This window comes from Rhinichthys klamathensis, unplaced genomic scaffold (genome assembly GCF_029890125.1).
Source record: "Rhinichthys klamathensis goyatoka isolate OS25496 unplaced genomic scaffold, OSU_Roscu_1.1 h1tg000281l_1, whole genome shotgun sequence".
NCBI classification, from domain to species: domain Eukaryota; kingdom Metazoa; phylum Chordata; class Actinopteri; order Cypriniformes; family Leuciscidae; genus Rhinichthys; species Rhinichthys klamathensis.
In genome coordinates, this window is record NW_026606800.1 from 88,027 (window position 1) to 115,974 (window position 27,948).

The 27,948-nt window shown below is 38.9% G+C and overlaps 1 protein-coding gene across 1 annotated transcript; it reads left to right on the forward strand.

The window, feature by feature from the left end:
- gareml (GRB2 associated, regulator of MAPK1-like) lies at positions 1 to 27,946 on the forward strand. Its single transcript, XM_056269415.1, has 6 exons — positions 1 to 278; positions 9,355 to 9,495; positions 15,406 to 15,536; positions 17,847 to 18,962; positions 22,031 to 22,191; positions 26,560 to 27,946. Exons 1-6 carry the CDS (start codon positions 167 to 169, stop codon positions 27,323 to 27,325), a joined length of 2,427 nt encoding a protein of 808 aa, XP_056125390.1. The 5' UTR covers positions 1 to 166; the 3' UTR covers positions 27,326 to 27,946.
- The last annotated feature ends 2 nt before the right edge of the window (positions 27,947 to 27,948 follow it).

Here is a 27,948-nt window from a genome sequence, read left to right on the forward strand (position 1 = left end):
GGCGGGTGTCGCGCGCCTCGCTCGATGAGTCCGGTTTAGATCACATCACTTCAGACTCAGAGTTTCTCTCACGCGTTTCTCTTCATCATGGCCCCATGCGCTCCTGACACCGGTTCCGTTCCGTCCCCGTGATGCGAGTGATGATGATGATGGTGACGGATGAAAGATGGAGAAACTATCCGCGAGCATTACCGGACTCTCGTGGAGCTCCGTGTCGCTGCCGTTGGACGTGATCGTGAGCAAATTCCGCTTACCGACACTCGTGCGACTGAGCCACGGTAAGAAAGCATCAGAGTTATTGAACGTTATAGTTATAAACGGACTAGATAGGGCGCGAGAGTTTGTTTGACGCTGTTGCGCCGCGTCGCGTCAAAGATTCTTCAGCTTGTTGCCGAATCAAAGTTTTTCGCTTGCATATGAATAATTTTTTGGCTCTGATTATGCAAAGTAATTCTGGAAACACTCGGGATAGTTTGACAAACCCTATATATAGCATGAAACTAATGAAACGTTGTGTTGTAACACAGAATCCTCAGTGAAGTGTGTAGTTGACTTGTCTTTTGGCTAAAGGTGACAGAGTGTGTGTTGTGTGTTAAAGAGCTGCAGCTCTTTTCATATGTTAATGTTGTAATGCGCTGTAGTGTGTGTTGAATACTAAACAACTTCCTGCAGGAGAAACTCCAACATTTACTCAGCAATCCCAACCGAGGAGCACAGAATTAAACTCCCATCAGTGTCGACTGTGTGTGTGTGTGTGTGTGTGTGTGAAAGTTTGACTCTGTATGGTGGGAAAAAAGGTTCTGAATTGGAACTAAAATAATCAATTATCAATTACTGCATAATATGTGGCTGATATAAGTCATGATATGTGACAGCATGTTCATACACCTTTTACAGACTTTTTCAGGGAGTTCTTGTGTTTGCATTATAGTTAGACTCCATATTCTCTGGTGACAGTATTTAAAGAAATATTTTGCACCCAGAAATGAATTTTTTGACATTTAGGGGTGAATTCAGGGTGATTGGGACACTTTTTCCAAGTCATATCAATGGCAAAAAGTGTCCCAATCCCCCTGAATTCACCCCTACCTGAAAGTATTTCTATTTTGGGTGTGTGAATTAACCCTTTAAACATAAAACAGCTCTTCTGTAAAGATGATTGAATCAGAGGAAAATGAATTAGACAAGGAAAACAGGAATATCCTATAGATTTGGGCATTCTTAGAAATAAAACATGCTGAAAATGGTTCTTTTCAAAAAGTCCAGAACTTAATTTTCCATTTGGCCAACTAGCTGAAAACTTCAGTCAATTCAGTGGCAAGACTTTTACATTCGTGTTAAATTAAATTTGGCATTTAACTAGCCTGAGTAAGGCCCATTGCCACAACCATAATGGATTGTTATTTTTGTTTATTTTATGCGCATGGATGATGTATTGCATAAATACTTATAATGCCTGACTGTTCACCCCAAGAATGATAACTATAACTATATGAGTGTCCACACCAACAAACGGTAATTTTCTGGTTTATTGTAAGTGCGTGATGCAGCTTTATCGTCTGTCGCTTTACATTCTCCAGCTCTTTAAAGTCAGATGGATTCTGAATGGCTGACAATGTTTGTATAGTTCAGCGGTTGGAAAAAAGAGATACCAATGATATTGTTACTCTATGTTGTTATCGTTATAGTTGTGATGTGGACTTCAGTATACTATCAAAGTCTGCATAAAATCCCAATTGAAGTTTTTTGGCTTTTAGTATGAAAACAATGACAAAATTCACATTTAGAAGATATAAGCGTTCAAAACTTACAGACAGTCTCTCACTTCCACCAATATGGATCAATGATTTTGATGACATCACTCTGCACTTCAGCTTCTCATCAGATTTTCTGTCCAATCAAATGCTCTCTAGAATCTGAAGCTCCGCCCCCTATACATTATAAATAGATGCTGAAGCTGCGGGTGAAATCGGTCACTTGTTCACACGTTCACTATTTTCTACATGGTGAATGGCATATAGTGCACTATATAGGGAACGTCTGAAGTCTGTTAAAGTCTCGTTGGTGTCACACGAACCGACACAGTCTGTTCTGGTCCAGAGACACAATAACACAGAGCGGATCATATGTGTGAGTCGGCCCAGACCACGAAACATAATGGACCCATTTGAATTCTGCACAGAATGCTCTATTTTAAAGCGATATGGAGGAGATTAGGAGGAGAAACGGTTCGAGATTAGGAGGAAACTGCAGCTTTACCGAGCTCAACGGCTCTGGTCGAGCTGTGATATAAACTGAAAGCTATTGGCTATTTTAAAAAGGGGAGGAGCTGCTCGATTCCCAGCCTTGTCTTCCTGTTTTTCAATGGAAATTACGTCAACACATTGAATAATGCTGCACGTTTCAAGGCACTTCAGTGGGCTTTTAAAGGGTTAGTTCACCCCAAAATGAAAATTCTGTCAGTAATGACTCACCCTCATGTTGTTCCACCCCCGTAAGACTTTCGTTCATCTTCGGAACACAAATTAAGATATTTTTGATTAAATCTGAGAGCTGGATCACTCCTCCATATTAAGGGATCGAAACTGGCCGGCCCAAAAGTTATGAAAGACATCGTTAAAATAGTCCGAGTGACTACAGTGGCTCAACCTTAAGTTTATCAAGCGGCGAGAATTGTTTTTTTGCGCACAAAAAGTATTCTCGCCGCTTGATAAACTTAAGGTTGAGCCACTGTAGTCAATAGAACTATTTCAATGATGTCTTTCATAACTTTTGGGCCTGCCAGTTTCGATCCCTTAAGAAGCCTATGGAGGAGTGATCCAGCTCTCAGATTTAATCAAAAATATTTTAATTTGTGTTCCGAAGATGAACGAAAGTCTTACGGGGGTGGAACAACATGAGGGAGAGTCATTACTGGCAGAATTTTCATTTTGGGGTGAACTAACCCTTTAAAGGTGCAGTTCGTTGCTCAGCAGATTTCACCGGCAAAATTCAGTAATTTCAATAGGAATCCGTGTGAATGCGAAATTCACCAAAACGAAGTTTCCCATGCAGATTTCGCTCATGTTCAGATTCAGTTTGAGAGCTCTGCTTTATCCCTCTACTGCACGCATTGTTATGCAATCATGGGAAAAAAAATTACAGTGTTTTTTTATACATAAAATAGACTCAAATTAACATTTCTTTTTTTTTTTTTTTTTTTTGGGAGGGGTACTTTTGGGTACGTTGCCATATGGCAACATTGTGCGACAATGGAACAGCCTGATGCGTTTTCTCCCAAAATGATATGAAATTCAGATGATTACAGACCTGTCTTTTAGAAATGAAATCGTTTTTATTATTTAAAATGTTTTCAAGAGCTTTGTGTACAAAATATGAAACTAATTTTCAAAGTATTATTTCAACAATATTTACAAAACATCTGACGCAAACTCATAAGAACTGTTCAAGTGAAACTACTCAATGTGAAACGATTATTACAACAACATTTACAAAACATCTGACGCAAACTCATAAGAACTGTTCAAGTGAAACTACTCGATGTGAAACGCCTTAAAGCAGTTGTTCTCTCTGTTAAAGGTGGGGTATGTGATTTTCTTTTTTGACCATTTTTTCAAAATCACTTGAAATCCTATTCCTAACCCACTTACAGCCACTGAGTTAGAAGCACTGACATGAAAATTAAAAAAATTAATCATCTGTGGAACGGGCAGGACTCGAAAAACTCCAGCCAATCATTTCCAAGACCACCTAGAATCATTGGACAGTAAGTGCGTCAATCAAACGGTCGTACCATACCCCCCTCCCCCCATGCCCCTCTTCGAATGGGTGGAGTCAGGGCCAGCGTTGGAGGAAAGAAGGTAGGACCTTTTGAGTTGTGTATTTTCAAAATCTGCCGGCCGTTTTTCAAATCACTTACCCCACCTTTAAGGCAGAGGTGCACCTTGCACTTAGAGCAAACAACTCTGACGATGCCCTTGCAGCCAGGATTCTTGCACCTTCCTTTTGGTGCACCCATCTCTGGCCAGTGATCAAAACGGTCAAGACGGATATATATTTTACTTTTATACTTTACTTTTACTTTACTTTATAAATATATACAAATATATATAAATATATGAGTAGAATACAACCATCCAACTATATCAGTGCATCCATACATTGTCATTCATACAAAGCTACTCTGCATTAGCATGGGCAAAATATTGTTCCATTACCGCACAATGTTGCCATATGGCAACATACCTATTTTATTAAATAAAAAGGTAATATAAGTATCAAAACAATGTGACAATGATTGAAAAAAGATTAGAACTTATCCCAGATGCTTGATGTATTTTTTTATTCCGAAGAAATATGAAAAAAATGAGGAAAATCTTCACATATACACAAGCACTTTTTCAGCAGCTGGAGTCATCAAAAGTGTGTGAAAAGAATGACGTTGCAAGGGTGTGTGTAGTGTCGTGATGTCATCAAAGCATATCATTGGTTACCACCGGGTTCTATTATGAATTTAAGATCAATCAGAGCTCATGTTTATTTTCAAATTTCAAGAAATGTCCAAAGAAAGGGTATGTTGCCATATGGCAACACTGTGCAGTAGAGGGCTACAGTATTGATTGACAATGCAATGGACCTTTTTTTCCCACATAGTAATGAAATAGTTAAAAAGTTATGGCTTTAGTTATCGACCTTGGTGTGAACGGGCTTTTAAAGTGCAATAAATACACTACAGTATAAATATGGTAGAGTGACAACAGATGTTTTTTAATATTGTTCCTGTTGACTGTAATGCTAATTTTAACTTCAGATCATCTGCTTGATTAGATTCTGCTGTAATGTGTTTGTGTGTGTAGGAGGATCTCACTGTATCAGCACAGACACCAGTAATTACACACAACAGACAATCTGCAGTGAATGTGTCTGTGTGTTGGACTCGTTCGCTGTGTAAAGCATCTGTTTGAGACTCGTCTCAAGGAGGAATGCGTTTAATACCCGATCAATACAGTTCATCTCTCTCTCTCTCTGTCCATTCATCCTTTCTTCAGCGAAGAGATCAGCCTGATGTTTGTGAGGTGATGTTGTTTGTGTCTGACCTCAGTTCTCTCCCATAAACCCCATGTGAGGAAGTTCAAAGAACTCATTTGATGTTTGTGGTTGAGCTCTTGTGTGTGTTTGTGTGTGAGACTGACTGTCTCTTTGTGTGTGTGTGTGTGTGTGTGTGTGTGTGTGTGTGTGTGTGTGTGTGTGTTTTAAAGCTACAAATTAAGGGGAGATACATCCGGATTTATAGTTTTGTAGCTTTTGTGCCTTATGTGTTTCGTGATTTACTATTCCTGGTCAACTTTTATGGGTGTGTGAAAGGAATAATGTCAAATCTAATTTATTTATATAGTGTATTGTGATTTATTTATCTATCACAATACACATTGTTTTTCATAGCAGCTTTACAGAAAATCATGATGCTAATGTTTATATTTGATTTAACTCATACATTTTAATTTTGTTGATATAAATTCATGTATTTAAGTTGAGTCAGCCATTTTAAATAATAAAACCAGGTAATTTAGATAATTTGTCTGTGAAATTTATATTTTGTGACGATACAAGGAATCAATCTGTAGATATATGCTGTATATCCAATCCAATCCAATCCACTTTATTTATATAGCAAACAACAAGGTTACCAAAGGGCTTTACAGAAATAAAAATATAAACAAATAACATCAATAATGACAGCGACAACGAAGACCACAGCAGCTCTCGTGGTGAATCAAAAGCCAGAGAATAAAAATATGTTTTTAAACGCGATTTAAAGGTGTGGAGGGTGGGCGCAAGTTTAATGTGCGGAGGTAAGTCATTCCACAATTTGGGGGCAACTGCTGAAAAAGAGCGGTTGCCTCTGGTCTTCAGCCTGGTCCTGTGCACGTTCAGCCTCAGTGACCTTGAAGGGGTGTAAGTGTGCAAGAGCTCAGAGATGTACTGAGGTGCCAACCCATTTAGTGACTTAAAAACAAACATTAAAATCTTAAAATGTACAGGGAGCCAGTGGAGCGAGGCCAAGATGGGAGTAATGTGCTCGTGTTTCCGGGTTCCTGTTAACAGACGAGCAGCTGCATTTTGGACTAACTGTAGGCGTAAAAGGGAGGTTTGGTTCACGCCAATGTAAAGTGCATTACAGTAGTCCAAAGGGGTCGAAATAAAAGCATGAATCACGTGCTCAAAAAGATCAAAAGATAAAACAGGTTTAATTTTAGATAAAAGCCTCAAATGATAAAAACTGGATTTCACCACCGTGTTTATCTGCTTGTCAAGTTTAAAATCACTGTCAATTTTAAAGCCTAAATTGGTGGCTACTGGCTTTACGTATTGCTGCAGGGAACCAAGGTTTACGGGAGTGGAATCACAAACCCGGCTGGGTCCGAACACAATGACCTCAGTTTTTTTTTCGTTTAAATTGAAAGAAAAAAATAAAAGACATCCAGGCTTTAATATCCTTGAGACATTCAACTAAAGGAGTCAGGGAACTGTTTTCATTTCTTCTCAGGGGTGAGTAGATTTGCGAGTCATCCGCATAAAGATGCTAGGAAATACCATGTTTTTTAAAAATGTTTCCAAGAGGAAGAAGGTACAAGGAAAACAGTAGTGCTCCAAGAACTGAGCCTTGAGGAACTCCACAGAGAAGGGGGGCGGTAGATGATGTAGAGTCACCAAGTTTTACATAGAAAAAACGGTCAGATAAATACGATCTGAACCACTGCAGGGCAGTATCTCGAATGCCTACACAGTGCTCTAGGCGAGAGGTGAGAATGGCGTGATCAATTGTGTCGAAAGCAGCAGTGGGGTCTAAAAGCAGAAGAATAGCAGAGTCCCCACGGTCTGTAGTTAGTAAAAGATCATTAAAAATGATACTATGAAAAGCTTTAAAACCAGATTGAAAAATGTCTAAAATACCATTTGTATCTAAAAAGGAGTATATAGTATATATCGCCTTACGTGAGTCTACTGTATATATGCGGATAAATTTGGACATACTTGTATATCCAACTTTATATAAAGACCTGGTTAATAATATAGTTACTGCTACGAAATAGAAAAAACAGGCAGTTGTGGTTTGCTATACAGCATATATATATCACTTTACGTTAGTGTTCTGTATGTATGTGAATCAAATTGCATATAATTGTGCAGCGTCAGTGTGGAAAACTGTATGGGCAGGCGAACATGCTGGCACGCAAATTCCATAGACAAACATTTCACTGGCACTACTCCACCTAGGAATTTTAAGCACAATTCTCAGCGCATCATTATAAGCCACGTGAAGTTTTTTCATTTTCGACTTACTAAAATTACACCACAGATGTGCTGTATAGTGAAGTGCAATAGGTTTTGAAGAGTGAGATTTTAACATCAGGAGTGCACTGTAAAAAAAAAAAGTAAATTTACAGGTAATGGTCTGTATTTTTTTTTACAGAATTTTGCCGTTTTGTCATTATACAGTGAATGCCTGTTATTTTACAGATATTTGCTGTAATTTAAAGGTCCACTATTGAATTTACAGGTAATTGCTTGTATTTTGGTTTTACATCAATTTTACGTTTTTTTAAAGGAAATTGTCTGTATTTTTACAGGGTTATGTGTAATTTTACATAAAATATTCCGTAATATTTTACAGATTTTTTCTGTTAAATTAGTAAACAAAGAAAGGTATAACTGCAGAAATCAGTCATTTAACATGTTTTCCTTGAAGATGTGGGTGTTAAAGTGAGTTTTAAGGTTAAATAATAGTATTTCCGCACTATATAATAACTGTGATAGATCTAATGGTACATTTAATGTAATTTTACTGTAAAATACCATTCAATTTACAGTTTTTGAAAGTGAAAAAGAACAACTCATTGTATAATTTACAGTGAAAAACCGTAAATTGACATTCCCACAATTCCCTGCGTGACACTTCACATTTGATGTGTTTTTGTTGAAATAACTGTTTCTTCATAGTTTTCTTAGTTTTTTCCGAATGAGTTATGTATATTAGGGTTTTCTGTTACATTTAATGTTGTTAAACTAATGTTTATTGCATTTTTAAAATTTCATGTGTTACCATGATGGTGTTTAATGTTTGTGCGAATGATACTGTGCAGTTTCTGTATATTAGTATTAACACTTTTGTGGAAGAGCTGTTTGTGATGAGCCAGCCTGCTCTCAAGGCAATTCGTACGAATTCATACGGTTTTTGCTAATTCGTGCATATTTTACAAGTTACCAAATTTGTATGAAATCGTATGATTGACCTATCCCTGACCCCGCCCCTAAACCTATCCATCACGTTGGTTTAGACAAATCGTCTCTTGTACGAATTGGTTGTGAGATAGCGCTGAATAAGCTTTGAATGATCATGTGACTCTCATCACCTCTGTGGTTGTTGGTTGACAGTGTATTACAACGGTACAAGACAGATATTAATACTTCAATAGGTCAGTAAATTAACATTATATCAGATAATGAAAGATATTTTTGTGTAGAATAACAGTAATAAACCATAATTATAGGATAAGAAATTACCATTTTTTTACAGTTTTTTTTCCTGACAGTATTTTTCCGTTTTTTAACAGACATTTTCTGGCGCCCCAGCTGCCAGAATATTTCCGTTTTTTTACGAGTTGATTTTTTACTGGTATTTCACGGTATTTTTCTGGCGCCCCAGCTGCCAGAATATTTCCGTTTTTTCACCTTTTTTTTTTCTAACAGTGTAACAATGTGCCCACTTTTAATGCTGTTTTAAGAAATTGTATGTATAGATTCATGTGCAGACTGACATTAAGAATATTATCATTGTGTCCATAGCTGATGTTTCTAAGAGTGACACAAGGTATACATCTTGTTTTTGGAAACATTGGACCCGAAGCCTGTATATGTTTTATAAATGATGCCACTTCCGCATCATTTTTTACTGTTTGTATTGTTATTTATTTATATATATCTGTACGGTGTTGTCTCTATGGACCTTTGTGTCTTGAATAAAAGTCGATTGAATACAACTTTATATACAGTATATCGCTAGGCGATAATATAGTTTACTGTACATTTTTCAACGGTATAACAATCAAGTTTAGATTTGCTATATAGTACATAGGTTAATGTGAGTGTACTGCATCTGGGTAAGGTTTGATATACTTATAGACGTTGAGTTAATCTAGAGTCAGCCAAGCATTACCGATGCAGATCATCTCGAAAAAGCCAAGTATCAGCCGATTAATAAGCCTGGCCAATATAAATGTATTTTTTTGCATCAGTGCTGAACCTGTAAATGATGAATAATCATATCAGTTGTGCGTTTTTGTGTATGTGCAGGTGAGAATGTGGAGGGTCTGTCGGAGGAGGACGTAATTTTGCTTCACTCCTGCAGACAGTGGACCACCGTCACTGCCCACAGTCTGGAGGAAGGTCATTATGTGATCGGACCTAAAATAGACATCCCTCTACAGTATCAAGGTACCATATAACACACACTGGACTGTGTGACTGTGCCGGCAGGTGTACTGACACTCACTCAAGTAATGATTGTAATCAATTAGTGGTTGCTGCATCAGTTTTGCTAGCTCTATGAACATGAATGATATTGGATATTGTGGAGTTTGTTGACTAGAGGTGTGCTATTACTTTTCAAAGTGACTTATTTTCTCCTGGCTGATGATAAAATGGACTAGAGAGAGATCAGAATATTATAAATGCACCGAAAAATGCACCACTCACATTTTTATCCAAAATCTAGTTTGTAAAAGTAGAGTTTTAAGCAAATAATTATATATAAAAATATTTCAGCACACAAAACTGATTTCATTATTATCCACTGAGAGTGTACAAGCTATTAAAACACTCAGGCCAGAGAGAAACAGAGAGACAGAGAACGGGAGATGATTGGTTGTTAACAGTATATTGATTGTTGTATTCAAGCACTTAACTTCACACATGGCCACTTAGACGTCCTGAATTCACACACACATACACACACACACACACACACACACACACACACACACACACACACACAATTCAATTCACAGTGTTTTATAGTAGTGAGTGTTTTTATACAATGTGGGCAAAGCGTTCAGGTGATATGGGAACAATAAAAAAGATGCTCAAGATTATAAACTATTATAAAGATGGTGATTTATTTTTCTGGACAATAAAGCCAAACATGTCTTAATGATAATAACCATCCTAAGATTACAACAAAGACAAAGAAGTCTAAATTCTTTTAGTTTGATTCTATATAATTCTTTGATTCTGTATGATTATGTCATTATTCTGTATAAAGAAGTAGTAGTGAAGCCATTTTGTTTTAAATTATTTATACAATAATAATTATTAAATAATAATTTATACAAGTTTTTATATATATATATATATATATATATATATATAACATCCATCCATCCCAAAAAAATTTTTCATGACAATACACGACTGCTTATCAATGGCCGTCAATGGAGAAAGATGCTTTTTGCGCTCAGAATGGTGTAGTTACGGCAGGCACCAGCAGGGGCAGATTTTTTAAACCCTGACCCTTTAGTTAGCGCTCCGCTCTCATTCATAAAGTCAAACTCATCATTACCTCATCCTGACGTCATTCCCATGAGAGCCCCGGAGGAGCCCGTTTTTCCGAGCTTCCGGAATCGCAGACATTACTGCGCTGGACTTCCTCTCCTGGGACGCCCGTTACCTAATATACCCGCCACCCATACCATTAGGTCAGGTGACCAATGAGATCATCTGTTGGGGTTTCCGGAGGCAGTAAGATGCTGAGAGGGATGGATGAGGTCATTCGTGTCTCGGTGGCTGGGTCTAACGTCTCTCAGATAGACAGATAGAGTGCTAATAAGGAAGATGGAATTACAGAAGGATGATTTTTACACAGCTGAGAGATGCAGAAGATGAGACCATGTTGATATTTTAGATTTGCTTGTGATTTTGATGATGCAGAAGAGGGTTGTTATTGATGACACTCAAAACGGAAGATCTGCAGAATATAGGCACGGTATATTTCTCGGACTCGGAATAATAATCTCATTCATTTTCTGCATAGAGAAATTGTTTTGTAATGATAACATAAACTTATAACAATAAATATATTTAGTTTACTCTCTATGAAGAAAATGGACAAAAAAGAATACTTTGAGAACTGGAGAAGTGGGCAATTACTGATCAGTTTTGAAAAGAAGTGCAAAACTTTCTGCATTTGTATTTATGTCTTAGATATACATTTGGGGACAAACTTCTGCAGATTGCCTTCTTAAAGGGATAGTTCACCCAAAAATGTAAATTCTAACATTAATTACTCACCTTCATGTCGTTCCAAATAAGACTTTCGTTCATCTTCAGAACACAAATGAAGATCTTTTTGATGAAATCTGAGAGCTTTCTGTCCCTCCATTGACAGTTACGCAACTATCGCTTTGTAGCTTAAAAAAATTCATAAAGAGATCGTAAAACTAATCCATATGAATTGAGCTGATTAGTCAAAATTTTCGGAAGAGACTCGATCGCTTTATTTGATGACCAGATTGAATTTAGTATTTTATTCTTTTATGCGTAACACGAGAATGAGCCTCATTGGTTCTCGCACGTCAAGCGAACATGCTCGAGCTTCCGTTTACCACAACTGATGTGTGAATTGCCGAATGTTTATACAGGGCTCGACAATAAGGACTGCCCGATGACCCGGGACAAAGTCCTTTTAGGCAAGTCATGCCACTCGGCCGCCATCTTGGCAACGCCTCCGGGCAGCTATTTCGGACTAACAAGACCAGGCTCCTATCTAAATGAATGGGCAGAGAGTCAGAACTGCACTTTCACTGGTCACCGGGACATAAAAACTGCTTGTATAGAAACAGCAGTAAAATATGATAAAAATCGGTGAAAAACTTCGATGACTTTGCCCCAAAATAAGGTTTAAAAGGTCTTTTCCCCCACAGGTTATACGTTTACTACGCATGCGCAAGGGTTCTCGTCACCGCTGTCGTAAACCTCAACTGTGCGCATGCGTCAATGGAACCAGACGATAGGCTTACATGTTTCCTGGATTGACTGTTAAAAGCAGACGATTGGCTTTCCAGCGGGAGCGGCGGGGCATGTGCATACAACCGCCATCTTTGGCCTTATGGGTTTTCCCTATATAGTTGTATTGAGGATTGAGGAAGTGGCATGTCTCTATATAAATTGTCTCTGCCCGGGACCAGCGTGAACATTTCTCGGGACAGTTGACGCAACTGTCACTTGCTCAATCGGCCCAGTGCTGCATCAGGAAAGTTTATTTTTAAGCCTTGCCAATTTAAATATTCAAGCGCAAGAAGACGTGAAAGAGAACTCAATTCAATAGTGTGAGAAGTTTTGTGTGCGCACACATCCGCCAAGAAAGCCGCTTCTCAGACAGCGTGTGAATGCTGAATTGAGCTCTTGTTTGATTTGATTTGATTTATTAGACAAAATAATAGTGAAAAATACACTAATTTGTCAAGGATAACACAATAAAGTTTAAACAAAACTTATTTCCATTGTGATCCTTGATGTAAAGCACAAGTTCACTCCTAGGGACAGGTTACCTTGGCACTGCATACTGTTAAACTTACAACACTACAATAAGAACACACATTTCCAAATTATACATCACAATTAAACATCCACCCAAAAACATTAATACAAATTAATCACTAAAACAACTTATCTAATAGCCAACTTTTAACATTCATACTAAAGCCAACCATAATTGACATACTCTTTTCATCTAGAGGCAATTTATTCCATTCTTGTGCCCTTGAGTATTCAAAAGACCTCCGACCGTATTGTTTTGAAACGACATAATGTAATATCCATTAAACTCTGCCTAGTATTATAACAATATTACTCACTCATCCTAGAAAAATACATATTAAAATATGAAGGAGCTCTTTTATTCATTATCTTGTGTACCATCTTTAATTTAAAGTGCACAACTCTGCTTTCTATAGGTAACCACTTAAGATGTCTAAAAAGGGAAGCATCAACATGCGTAACACTATTAAAACCTAAAACCAACCGTATCAATTTATTTTGAGATCTCTGTAACTTAACGAGCCATAAACGAGACAAATCAGACATCCAAGAAATGCCCGCGTACTCCAAATGACATAACTAAACATGAAGCAAGTATTTTAATATTTTGGTTATCCAGAAAACTAACACATCTGGCAAGAAATTTTGTCCTAGCATTAACTTCGCTAAAATGTTCACAGCCATCCTTGTACCACTTAAATCATTGTCCAAAACACATCCAAGATAATTAAAGGAGAACGGCGTTATGTACATCGGCGTTCGTAGATCGACTGGTAAAGGCTGTATTTCAAAGATGGCTTCTGTCTGTATACGCGAAGTTGACTGTATGTTTAAAATATCTTCTTATTAAACTGTCTGTACACTTACAAAGTTCTCAATGCTTCGGTTTGAAGGTAGGGACCCTCATTATGCTACCGTGTTAGTGTGGGGCTATTTTGAGCCTTGTTAGTGGTATTAACAAGCGATTTTTATTTGTCATTACACTATGCCCAATAAACTAGCGTTATACTAGCTTTATAGGCTAAACTGTTTGTAGAGATAAAACTATTTACATTCGATAATCATGAAAACAAATCTCAGATAACGGTTGACTAGGTAACAATGTGTAATTAGACCAAAGGTTCATTTTGCGCCGGAGTTCTCCTTTAACAGTGGTTCTATTTGATATTACACAATCCCCTACCTTGATAGATAAGTTAGGAGCTTTGTTCAGTTTTCATTTCGTCCCAAATATGGATTCAGTTTTACCTAAATGCAAAAAAAGTTTATTATCAGAGAGCCAGTCTCTTATCCTACAAAGCTGCTCACCTAATATCACTTGTATTTTGAGAACATCCTTGTCCGAAACCAGTAGAGCAGAGTCATCAGCATAAAAACAAATTACAGTCACAAACAGCTTGCATGTCATTTATGTACATTTATGTTAAAAAAAATAAGAGAAATAAAAGGGGGCCTATGACACTTCCCTGAGGAACTCCATTATTAATAAATGTCTCCTCAGAGAGTATCCCACAAATTTCTACCCTTTGAATTATCCCAGTTAAATAAGAGTTCAACCAGGCTTTGACCATACTTGAAACCCATGACACTTAATTTATCTAGCAATATCGAATGATTCAGTGTGTCGAAAGCTTTTTGAAGATCCATGAGTACCATTCCACACATTTTACCTCCATCAATCTGCTTTCTAATAAAATATGTTAAATAAAGTAAAGAAGTATCAGTCGAATAAGATCTTCTAAAACCTGATTGAAAATCAAGTACATTTACTTCGTTACATTTACTTGAGTATTTTTTTGGAAAATTTTTACTTTTAAGAGTAGATTTAATTGTGGGTACTTTTACTTTAACTCGAGTACATTTCTAATGAAAAAACTGTACTTTTACTTCGTTACGTTGGGCGAGGTTCCTCTCGTTACTTTATTTTAATGCAATATGTTGTTAAAAGCGTAGTTTATTCTAAGCGCGCGCTCTCTCTTTTTTCTGGGCATGAGCGATGCTCAATTCACAAATGAATCACTCTTTTGAATCGATTCTGTTCAAAGACTTCAAACAAGTTGGGCAGATCTGTCTAAATCGGTTCGCGAATCAGTTTGAATGATCTGTTCAGTTTCCTGCACGCACTGAATCGTCTCGGAGTCATAACAGGAAGATTTAAGAACATCAAGAATCATTCATGTCCGTAGCACAAACGCTGCAGTTTAATACACAAGAAGTCTCTGTTTAAATTGCTATGTAAAAGTGTGTGTTTGAGTGCTAGTGAAATGTGATTGGTGTATTTCAATTTATGCTTTCTGTGATTGGTTGAAGGTGCTCCAACCGATGTTTGCAACAGTAATAATTTTAGTGGCTTTAGTGGAAGCATTTATTTTTTACAAATGCATCCAGAACAGAAAAGAAATAGTGAAACTTCAGAAGAGAAAGAAACCCTTTCAGCTCCGAGTGTCCTATAGAACTGCAGAAAGAAAAGCTGTTGCCAGGAGACCAAAAGACAAAGAGAGATACGCTCTCTTACGCTTTATCAGTGTGTGTGAGAAAATGACCTATAAGATCACATACACACTTAAATGCGGACATACCATAGACTTCTATTGTTAATTATATAAAGCAAATTGCTATCTTGAGAGACTAAACTCTATACCCCAAAAGAAACATTTAGCATTTTTTTTAAATAAAAAACTGTATGAACTTATTTTTTATCTACCAGGATGTCATCAGAGGGCGGTTTAGTTCGATTTAGCTAATTTCAGGGGACCATTTTGTAAAACTATTTCTTCATTTCTGTCTTTGACTCTTTTTGTTCTGTTCTAGGAAAGTTTAAGTTATTGGATCAGGATCGGGATGTCCGTGAGCCAGTTCAGTATTTTGGAAGCGTGGAGGAAATCGCTGGAATCTTTCCTGATCGCGTGTTCGTCATGGAGCCCATCACGTTCAGCGTTAAGGTAATGAAGACTGCATCTCAGCAATGCCTAACATTAATCTGTCGGTAGTGTTGTTATTGTTAGCTAAAACTATTAAGAATTCACAAAAACTAAATCTGAAATTAAAGTTAATAAATATAAAAAAAATAAACTAACTACAAACTAAAACTAAAATTAAAACAGGAAATATAAAAATAAAAAACTAATTTTAAATAAACGTCTCAATGGTTTTCAAAATAGTGTCGCTTTACTAGTTATGTAGAACATAGTCCAACAAATAGTGATTTAACATGCTAAAACACTGCATGTTTTTTCACATTGTATTACGCACACTGCTTTTCATTGTATAATGTCTAATTGAATGTATGATTCAGATTGTTAAAGCTGCAGTCCGTAACTTTTTTGGGTTAAAAATTATCCAAAATAATTTTTTGAGCAAGTACATAACCAGCCAGTGTTCATAACTCTCTGCTTGCCGTAGCTCGATTTAAAGCGGTAAGCTTGTAATAATGTTTTTAATTCCAGTGGTACTGGTGGATTTCCGCGGGAGATTCGAGCATGTCTTTGTGTTATTACGTCACATCTGTACACACACATCAGTACATACACATCTGTACACACACATCAGTACACACACATCTTTACACATAAAGAAGAGTCTCGGCTAGTAGGCTATATCGAGTGTGAGGATGCTGGAGGTGGAGATTTATAGCCTTTTCTCACAGCACTTGATATAATTAAACTTATCAATTTGATGGCGGATCCAGAAAGGTTCAAACGACAATCATCAGTGACAACTAGAGACTCACCCGTTGTAAAATGCAAAAGACTTGGCTACAGAAAAAAAGAGACTGCAACCGGACCCATGCGAAAACAAGGATAAATATTGGAAGGGTATTAAATGTAGTCACGCAATGCTGATGTTGAACATTAACAATTTGAGAACAAAGTATAATTTGCATGGTGACTGACAGCCGCACATTCTCCTCAAACATTGGATTCATCCGCGCTGTGCCGTGTCGAGGCACAACTTACGTAAAGTTGATAATTCCGCGAATAACTGCAATTTTGACAACACTAATTAAACACATTTTATTTTAAAAACCTGTTCGTTTGTTTTTTCATTTAAAGGTGCATTGCGCAACATTTCATGTTAAAAATACCCGTTTTTCTAACCCATATATGCTTAAACAATTGCCTGATGGGCTGAATGAGCCCTTCTCTGATCACTACGATTGCCTCTATAATCCTGTACAGTAAAATAAATAAGAGGGATTCGGGACGGAATTTGAGACTGGGCGTGACGTCATGCGCGTTCACGCTCACCTGGCTATGTCTGGCAGGTTTGTGTATTCGCCGCCATTCTCCGTATCAGCGAAGACAACTGAACTCGAGCGACAAAACTTTAGTCAACTTTCAACAAAAGTAGAAGATGGATTCAAAGAGACCGGCTTGTAGTTCATTCCAAACCCCAGCGCAAACTCCACGTAAGACAAAGAATAGAAAACTTTTGTCTAGTGCCACCAAAAGGGCCAAATTGGAGTCAGACAGGCGTCGGAATAAGACGAGAGTCAACATCGGGAAGGCTTTCAACAAATGGAGAGATCTCCGGTCTGCTCTAGGGCTCAAACGGGATCCTCAGTTGGCTTTTACAAAGTAATAACTTATATTGTTCATGAACGTGTTTCCATAATAATACAATCATAAGTGGATACAGTAAACACATAAAACAGTTCAACATGGAGATAGATGGAAACAAAAACCGAAGTTTTCTACTACCCCCGTTTTCCCCTCACACATAAGTGTGTAATCTACTCAAATGCCTTTCCTTTCATGTATTTAAAATGACTTGCAGATTTATAACTTTATTACCTCTGAAGACATTATGACTGTAAACAAAACATTTGTGCGGCTGATGCTCCTTTGGTTATGAACAGCTCGTACTCGTGCAAGCGTGCGTGTGCGTGTGGTCCATGAGCGTCCACACCTCTGGTTGCAGTTTCGCTTGTCGCCAGAGGGGGCATAGTTCTGCAAAAACTCAGAGACTTGTACAATGCACCTTTAAAGTAGCGTTTTTTGGGGATACAAGATTTCTGCCTGACAGCGGCGATATTTTAAAAGATACTGTCCCCTTAAATGGCTTCAATTTAGTTCCGCATTTTGTTAGTTGCTTCTAGTGTAACTAACTAATTTTAGGCTTAACTGTAGTTTAACTGCTGTAAGTTATGAGTAGCTTATAGCTTGACAAATTAGGTTAATACTTAACGACATCAGTCATTGTGTTTTTGTGTTAAATGCTAATACGTTTGTCTCTTTTTTCTCTCTCTGTAGGTGGTTTCTGGGGAGTTTACAGAGGATAGCGAGTTATATAATTTTTCTCTTCAGACGGGTGATGAATTGACTCTCATGGGCCAAGCAGAACTGCTCTGCGTCCAATCGACTCGCGAGAAATCCCGCCTGACGACGCTGCTACGGCGACTTGGCAAAGCAAGCGGAGCTTTGGGACGTCCCGCCCGCACGAAGATGCCTTGTTTGATATGCATGAACCATCGGACCAATGAGAGCGTCAGTTTGCCGTTCCAGTGTCGCGGGCGGTTCTGCACACGCTCGCCGCAGGAGCTGCAGATGCAGGGAGGCGAACACACCGTGCGCAGCATCATCGAGCGCGTGCGTTTGCCTGTGAACGTATCCGTGCCCTCGCGACCTCCTCGCAACCTGTACGACCTTCATGCGATCCGCGAGGGTCATCGATATAAACTCCTCAGCATCATCAGCAAAACTGTCGTTCTCTGCTGCATACTTCGCAAAGAGGAAGTGACGCCGTCTCACTTCCTTTTATTAACGGACATGCCGCGCTTCACTCTGCCGGAGGGGCTTTTGCGCGCAGACGCTTCCTACCAGCAGGTGGTGCTGCAGTGTGCGCTGCGTTGCCAAGAGAGCTTCGACCCAGACGATTACTCGCGCGCCGTGCGCGAAGTCAAGACGGATTTCTCAGAGGAGTGTCTCAGTCCGCGGCGGATTCGGGTGTGCGTTCAAGGCTACGGGCGTGACGAGTTGGGGACGTCCCTGCAGAGACTGTCTCTGTGTGTGTACGGAGGTGGAGCGGTCACACACACGCACACAATCTCACACGGCTGCAGAGACTCGCTGGTCGACTCGCACACGCTGCCCTCTAGTGACGGCGACGGAGAGGAACGAGAATACGTCACGCCCGATTGGTCGACTGAGACGCAGGAGATTCCATACGAGGAGCTCTGGACCAATCAGAGTTCTGGAAGCTTTGGTTTGGCGTCTGAGAGCGCGGTGAAGGCGGAGCATAACCTCATATCCTTTCACTCCACTACCACGTCATTGGAGGGTACCACCCACGTCGCCATGGTGCAGATGGAAGCAGGAAGAGTATCGAGAGTATCAACTCCACCCCCAGTCCCACCCAAATCAGAAGCTGTAAGCAGTTGTTTTCCATATATTTTCTAATAAAATTCTGAGTTTTTGGCTCATATAGTTCATAAAAAAATATCTGGGCCATATTTCAGCCCTAAAATTAAAGGAATAATGTGAACTTATATTTTTCATTAAGAAAGTGAAGCTTATTTTTAGGACCATTACTTTTGCATTATATGAAATTATTATTATTATTATTAGACTATTAAGCATGTTTTCCAACCAAATTCGAAATTGTTTGTAATTGTCATTATTTTCTGTGGTGATTCTCAAAAAAAAAACTAAGTTGGTGTGTTGGGTATCTTGAAGATACTCAAATAAACATATCAATGTTTTGATAGTGTCTTTTGACACTTTTGGGGGGAAGTCAACCTTCAATACACACACACACACATTGATGAGCCAAAACATTATGGCCAGTTACAGGTGAAGTGAATATCAGTGATCATCTCCTAACAAGGCCATTGAGTGACTTTGACAAGAGCCAAATTGTTATGACTGGGTCAGAGTATCTCTAAAACAGCAAGGCTTGTGTGTGTCGCTCTCGGTCAGTAGTGCTGAGAATTAACCAACAGTGTCCGAGGAGGAACAAACCACAAACTGGCGACTGGGTCTTATTGATGCACGAGGGCAACAAAGGTTATCCCGTCTGGTCCGAGCCAAAAGAAGGTCTACTGTGGCACAAGTCACACAAAATTTTAATTATTGTAATGGAATGTGTCACAATACACAGTGCTTATGGAGCAGCGGAGCTACAGAGCAATCAGAGATCTATGATCACTGTCGAAAGCGGCTACCATGGGCACGTGAGCCTCGAAACTGGACCTTGGAGCAGCAGTGGAAGACGGTCGTTTGGGGAAGTGATGCACCAGGATGGACTGTAGGACGATAAGAAGCCGCTTGATTTTTTCCGCTGATCACGCTGACAAGCCTGTGGAGGGAGTGTGTGTGTGACGCTGTGGTCAATGTTCTGATGGGAAACCCTGAGTCCGGTCATTCATGTGGACGTAACGTAAATCTGACACATGCCACCTTTCTAAACTGTTGCAGACCAGATACACCCCTTCATGACAATGGTGTTCCCTGGTGGAAGCACACAGTCACACTGCACACATTGATCATGTTTGAGGAACATGATGAAGAGTTCAAGGTGTTGCTCTGGCCTCCAGATTCTCCAGATCTTAATGCAGTTGAGCATCTGTGGGACGTGCTGGACCAACAGGTTCAGTCCACAGCGGCTCCACCTCAAACTACAGGACTTGCAGGATCTGCTGCTAAAGTCTCGGTGTCAGAGACCACAGGACACCTTCAGGCTCTTGTAGAGGCCATGCCTGGGCGGGACGGAGCTGTTTTAGCAGCACATGGAGGACCAACAGCATATTAGGCAGGTGCTCATAATGTTTTGGCTCATCGGTGTATATGGCATTACAATAATGTTAATTCGATTTTGTTTTCATTATAATGATAATTTTGGGGGAAATGTATGTATTTTTTATGGAAAATAATGCCACTTTAATCAAATCTGAATGGTTCTAAAAGAGGCTTACTTTTCTGTAAATATTAAATATAAAAAAAAATATATAAATATATGTTTTTAATATAATAATAAAAAGTATAATGATAATTAATAATACTGTATAACAAAATACATACATATAAGTACTTTGTTTCTATAGATTTTGAGGTGAAATATTCTGGACAGTTTTGTGAGAATCACTCACAAAATGTCCCTAGTGTTATTGTGCTTCTGACCCTGAGCTCAGCTCTACTGTAGTTCACTAGCCCTCTTTATTCCCATGAGAGTACTTGTCTTCCGCAGTTCTTTTTGCCACAGGCCCATGTGCAAACACACACACACACACACAATCATATGTGCATTATATACAGTATCACACAGCACTGCTGCCCCAGACTAAATTATTGATACTATTGCTTTTAAAGACTGAATAATGAGCATGCGTTTACCGGAACACAGCAAACACACATAAACATAATCACACATCATCTCAGTCTATGTCTTTTATATAATGTTAAAATGAGGAGCTACTTGAATATTTTGAATACTCCAAGATATTCTGAAAATACTAATAATGCAGGTGGTAAAGTAGTTTTTAATGTAGCAGCTTTTTCTGATAAAATTACTGACATTTTACTCAGAGAAACAAACATCTCGTAGAGCCAGAAGTAAAGTATTTTTGACGCTGTTGACTGAAATTACAGCCTTTTGCTTTTCCTCTCTCTCTTTATCCCACACATAGAGGGTTCAGTTCTGGCCTGTAATTTAGCTTCTCAAACACACACACACACTGTCCCTGGTGTATTTGTGGAGGAAATTAACTGTATCCCAGAATCCTAGAGTTGTTTCTCCCAGAAGAGGAAATTTAGACGGTGATAAATATTTAAATGTTTATCATCATCATGATGATCATTAAGGCAATATTTCCATATTGACTGTAATAAAAAAAAAAACGCATGCAGAAATCATTTGTTTGATCATATTGTACTGTACATTGTTTACATGTTTTATTGTACTGTACAAGTTTTGTGGATACCAGATTTAAATAGATTCAGGAGTGCCTAATTGATTATTAAAATACAGTTAAAATTATATTAAAATCATTAGCACAGTTTCCATTATAAGAATACTTTTAGTCTGTTCAGCGATTTACACATCTGCCACAATTATGTATTTGAATTATCTTAATATCTTGCAATTATATCATGTAAATCATTTGATTGACAGCCTGAGATGAATTGATACTTGATATTACATCTGTTTTAGTGAGACTCAGTGTTTGTAAACAAACTAACAGTGTTCTGTATTAAGTTTTCAATTCTCATTGTTTAGTATTTATTATTCTGTATTCATTGTTTCTTTTATTCCATATTCTGTGTTTAATATTCATTTGTTGAGTTTTCGGTATTTAGTGTTTAATTTCCTGTGTTCAGTATTAATGAGAAAATGGTGTTTTACTTTCTTCTGGACAGAAAGTTGTGAGGAAAACAATAGCAGGTCTGTGTAATATAGGAGATTGTTATAGTTCTTTTGTATGTCTTCTCTCTCTCTCTAGGTGAAAGAGGAGTGCCGTTTTTTAAATGCTCCTCCCGTTCCGCCCCGCTGTGCTAAAGGCCCCGTCCCGAGCCCTCCAGTCCCCACACGCTTCCCTAAAGCTCCAGCCACACAGACGCTCAACCCAAACCACTCATTTTATTCCTCTGGACTGCAAGAGAGGTAAAAATCACACACACAGAAAAATGTACTTATTCAAAGACTTAAAGTGATAGTTCACCCAAAAATGAAAATTCTGTCATTAAATCATGTCGTTCCAAACCCGTAAGATTTTCGTTCATCTTCTACACAAATTAAGATATTTTTAATGAAATCTGAGAGATTTCTGTCCCTCATTGACAGCTACGCAACTACCTCTGTGACGCTTAAAAAAGTTCATAAAGAGATTGTAAAATTAATCCATATGAATTGAGTGGTTTAATCCAAATTTTTTGAAGAGACTCAATCGCTTTATATGATAAACAGATTTAATTTAGCTCTCATGAACATGCTTGATGCGTGAGAACAAACCTCTTGCAGAAGTTAAAATGTGCTGCGTAACATTGGTTCATGATGTTCATTGGTTATCGCACGTCAAACAGGTTTCGATTGAGCTTCTGTTTATGTTCGCTGATCAATGTTAATATGTGAATAAAAGCCTAAATTCAATCTGTTCATCATATAAAGCGATCGAGTCTCTTTAGAAAATTTGGACTAAACCGCTCAATTCAAATGGATTCGTTTTATGATCGCTTTATGAACTTTTTTAAGCGTCAAAGTGGTAGTTGCGTAGCTTTCAATGGAGGGACAAAAAGCTCTCAGATTTCATTAAAAATATCTTCATTTGTGTTTTGAAGATGAACGAAAGTCTTACAGGTTTGGAACGACATGAGGGTGAGTAAATAATAACATTTCATTTTTAGGTGAACTATCCCTTTAAGATATACCAAGACAGTGCAGTCATATTGTTATGAATGATAGAAAGTGAAACGTGAAACTTGACAGAATAAGTCCCGCCTTCTAAATAAAAGCCAATCGTGTCATTTCTATTGGCTAGTCCACCCTGAAATATACTTTATATGATATTTAAGCATAAGAAATAACATTTATGGGACAGGTCATGAGATTTCAGGATACCCCATTCAAGTAGATATGACTTGGTCTTGGATGCCCAAAATAGCTTTCACAAAGGCACTGCAAATATGGCCATTGATTTTCTTGAAAGGAATTATTGCAAATGGAAGTATTGTGGTGTGGTGTACAACTTGGAGGGGTTTAAATAGAGACGTTATACGTACTGGAAATAAGTAGGAATGGGAATCGAGAGGAAGTTAATAATTCCATTAATAATTCTTTTAGTACTTTTGAGGAAATATTTCCCTTTGGAAGCACTGATAATTGATCCTAACTATATCAAATACTACTAAACAAAATCATAAGGAACACATCATTTTTTTAAACTTTATTTATTATGAGAAGTTGCAAAAAAGGCCCACACACTAAGATGGTGAAAAAAAGACAACAAAAAAATCAAATGCGAGATAAAAACGACAGCTTTAATGAGGATCAGCAAATGTTTTGGTCAAAAGATGATCTTGCATTTGCTCTCTTGTTGTCTTTTTTCTCCCACTATTTTAAGCCCTTTTTAGTAGTTTTCCAGGGGGCCATTAGAGAAATTCGTTTCACAGATGTACTTATACGATTTAATCCCGCCCGAATCTGCCAAGTCTGTGTTTCTCTCACACAACCTCTGTAAAAATTCCTAGGCAAATGACCGATTGTTTTTCAGCAAACTCAACAGTCCTCAGAGAGATTCAATCCTGTCCGAATGCAAACGCTGTATTGTCCTAACGCTTCTCCTCATGTGTTTTCCGTTTGCACACCAATCTTCGGCATGCTTTCATTTAGTTTCAAAATGGATGGTATCCGACGCAAAAATAACATTATAAAATTAATAAATAGAGTAAAATCACAGAAACTGTCAGGAAAGTGTCAGGTGTAAAATCTAAGAGTAAGACACTTGTCTAGTTTTAATAAACTAGACAAGTTAATAATAAACAGCTACAGCTATAAACTCTAGAAGTTTACTTAAAGGGATACTTCACCTCTGGAAAGATAAATGGGTCATTTATGTAGAAGAAATGTGAAATTATTTTTGAATTTGGAGCTTTCTAGACTGAAAGCGGTGTCAAATAAATATCTGATATATCATTGGTTTAAAAACGTAAACAAGCCTCGATGTGCTGCCTACTACACCTACGTCATATCATACCTGTTGTGAAGAGGCGGAGTCAGGAGGATCCATTCGCAGCATTTATTAGAGTAGTTAAACAGGCACGGATCAACAACAGCAAACAGGGCAACGGAGACAAGGCAGAGACAAACCAGATTACAAGCAAAGGGTCAGGGCAGGCAGAGAGAATCAGAGTCCAGTAAACAGTCCAGGGTCAGGGCAGGCAGAGAAGGGTCAGCAACGATAAACAATCCACAGGTCAAACACAGGAATCAAACTCGGGAAAGAAAACACTCAGAATTGCAGTGGAATAACGTACAAGACTTCACAGGGAATGATGAGGTGAACCAGGCTTATATGGGGTGAACTAAACAATATAATGAGACACAGGTGAATGTGATAATCAGGGATGATGAGTCCGGGCAGTGAATTATGGGAAATGTAGTTGTGAGTGAACAATGATAGTCTGATGTGGAGTGCCCTCAGGTGGCTCTCAAGGGCACTCCAGCTGATAACCGTTACAATACCGTTAAAGGGATAGTTCACTTTGAAATTAATTTTTAGTATATTTTAGCTTACCTCAAGGGCATCCAAGATGTAGGTGTCTTTGTTTCCGCAGTAGTTTCAATTTTGATATTTTTAGTTCCTGTCTGTTAGTCATATAATGCAGGTCTATGGTAACTTCCTCAAAGAGCATGCACAGAGAAGTCCAAATTAAACATGATTTAATGACTCAAAAATGTAAGTACACATTGATGGCCTAAGACACGAAACGAGCGGTTTGTGTGAGAAAATGAACAGTATTTATGTCACGAAGCATAGGTGTCATTCAGATCCAAATGCAGCTTTATTATAGAAGGGTCGACAGGCAGGGTAAATCAACAGCAGGCAGTACAACGGAGAGAATCACAGAGCAGAATAGGGTTACAGGCAAGGGTCGGGGCAGGCAGCAGAAAGCAAGGTCCAATAAACAATCCGGGTCGAGGCAGGCAGCAGAACAAACAGGAAACGGTGCAACAATCCAAGATCATCAAACACGGGAAAATAACGCTCAGAAATGCAGTAACAGTACAACAAGACTTCGCGGTGAGTGAATGAATGAACATGGTATAAATAGACTGAGACTAGCAGGATGACAAGACACAGGTGAATACAATCAGTGACAATGAGGTACAGGTGAATGTGATCAGTGATGATGAGTCCAGGCAGTGAGTATGGGAAATGTAGTTTGTGAGGAAGTGATCATAGTCTATTGTGGAGCGCCCTCTGGTGGCTCTCGAGGGCACTCCAGCTGGTGATCGTTACAATTTATATCGTTTTTACCTCTTGTAAACATAGCCACGTCCAAGTGATCTGATGGCGCCGGCGCTTCGGTCTTTTCCGGAATTTTCTTAGCAATGTTAAAACGCACATCAACCGATCGTTTGTTTAGCGTTCATGTAAACACTACATTCATATTCACCAATCGGAATGAATTCAGTTAGATTGAAACAAAAGGTGTGCAATGTAAACAATGAATGGCGACTGCAGAAAGCAAAAGCTGAATCCCTGACATTTTGTACGATCTCGACGGCCGGACATGTCCGGGAAAAAGAGGATGGATGGTAACCCCTACTACTCAGCTTTCTCCACAGAACAAGAGCCTGCTAGCTTAGCTTCCAAAAAAGATGGCTGACACTATGTGTACGTTCTGTGAGTGAGATCCCACCCTCTATGGGCCGGTTGAAAACATGCGGGACAGCCTCTACTACCGGCTGTAGTCTTTAGCCTCTGGCCAAAAAATCCACCGATGACGCAAAATGACGATTTTTGCGTCATCGGAGGATTTTTTCCGGACAAAAAATACATGAATCTCTCGTCTCATTGGGATATGGGGGTGGAAAGCATGGTAATTTGAAAATACTACAGGTTTTCTACTAATACAAAGCTTAAAGCTAAATCCTGAAGTATCCCTTTAAATAGGGTTTTTATAATAAATTTAAATTATATCAACAAATAATACATTAAAAGACATATACTGTACAAGCATAGCAGGTGTCCTTCTTGTACGCCCACATCTAGAAAACACAGACTCACACCTCTGTAATAAACACAGAGATGTTAGTTCCTTCCAAATTGGTACATGAAATCAGCGATGATAACTCAAACGTTGTTTAGAAAGCGTTGTTCAGGGCTTTAGTGTGTGAGCCTATTTTGGAACTTTTCGCCTATTTAGATTAGACTTTGTACTTTTTTAAGGCGCAGTGAGTTTTTGGTGATTTCTTAATTTATTTATTACAACACAACTCTCTCTCTCTCTCTCTCTCTGTCTCCATCAGTTCTGCTCCTCGTAGCGGTAGCAGCTCTCCATCGCCGGACTCTTACTCTCTGTACTGTTACCCATGCACCTGGGCCGACTGTGTGACCTCTGACCCCTGCGTAAGCCCTGATCCCGCCCAGCCCGCGCAGGCCTGTTGGTCCCACCCTCGAGGAGGCGGAGCCTCCACCTCCAACGTCCTCAATACACCTCTACTCAGCACTGACTCCACCCAAAAGAACTACTCCACCTGTCCCAGACCACGGCCGGTGGCGCAGAACCGCTTCGCACCATTCGGTGCCCTAAACCCCTTTGCCAATCCGGGATACGCCCACGCCTCCTCCGATTGGCTCACCACTGGTAGGAACTCTCCCACTCTGATACCCGACCTCATTAGCTCCACCCCCAAGGAGCCTCTAACCAATCAGGGAGCTTTAGAATGCAGTCCCGAGGCTCCGCCCAGACCAATCAAGAATTCAGAAGAGGACACGGTCACCATGGACCCCGCCTCCGGATCCGTTGCCATGACGAGGGGGGCAGAGGGCGGGGCTGGGTCGTCATGGCGACCCCCCTCGGAGCTCTGCTGGCTCTCGGTGGAGGAGGTTTCGTCCAGTCTTAGGTTTATCGGCCTTTCGGACGACGTGATTGGTCTGTTCAGCCGAGAGAGGATCGACGGCTCTATTTTCACTCAGCTGACAGAGGAAATCCTGTCGGAGGACTTTAACCTCACCAAACTACAGGTCAAAAAAATCATGCAGTTCATCAAGGGATGGAGACCCAAGATATGAGGGCAGCATCCTCGTGAACTTATTGATGTTTTTATTTGAGAGACACAAAATTACTCCAGCCACAATGAGTGCTTCTACTCGGACAGTTTCAGATGTTTTATAAGTGTGTGTGTGTGTGTCTGAAATACACCTCTCTAATCGAAGGACTGACAGATTGTGACTAATATATTATGGAGCACTATTCGATGTTTTTATTTTTGGGGTGGGGTGATTTTGTGTACCTTCAGTGGACAGTCAGAGCTCATCTTGTGGCCGTTCTGCTGTATTTCAAGGGTTTTACTGACTGTGTTTTGACCTCTTTTGTCTGTTTTCTAATAATCTGACATGATTGACAGTTGGATCTGGGTGAATCTCATGGAACCTGTCTGGATGATGTCCAGGTCATTTTTCACCCCAAAATCAAAAGCAAAAATAAATAAATAAATTGTCATTGTTAGAATGTATGAAAATCTCATTCTTGTTATTGTAATGTGGAAAAATGTTTAAGTAATTTTAAGTCATGACACCTTAATTTATAGCTCTTAATACAATACAGATTGTTTCAAAGCAGCTTCACAGTAATAAACAGAAAATAACAGAACCAATAATGCAAACTTCATCAGGTATGGAACCAATTCAAATAT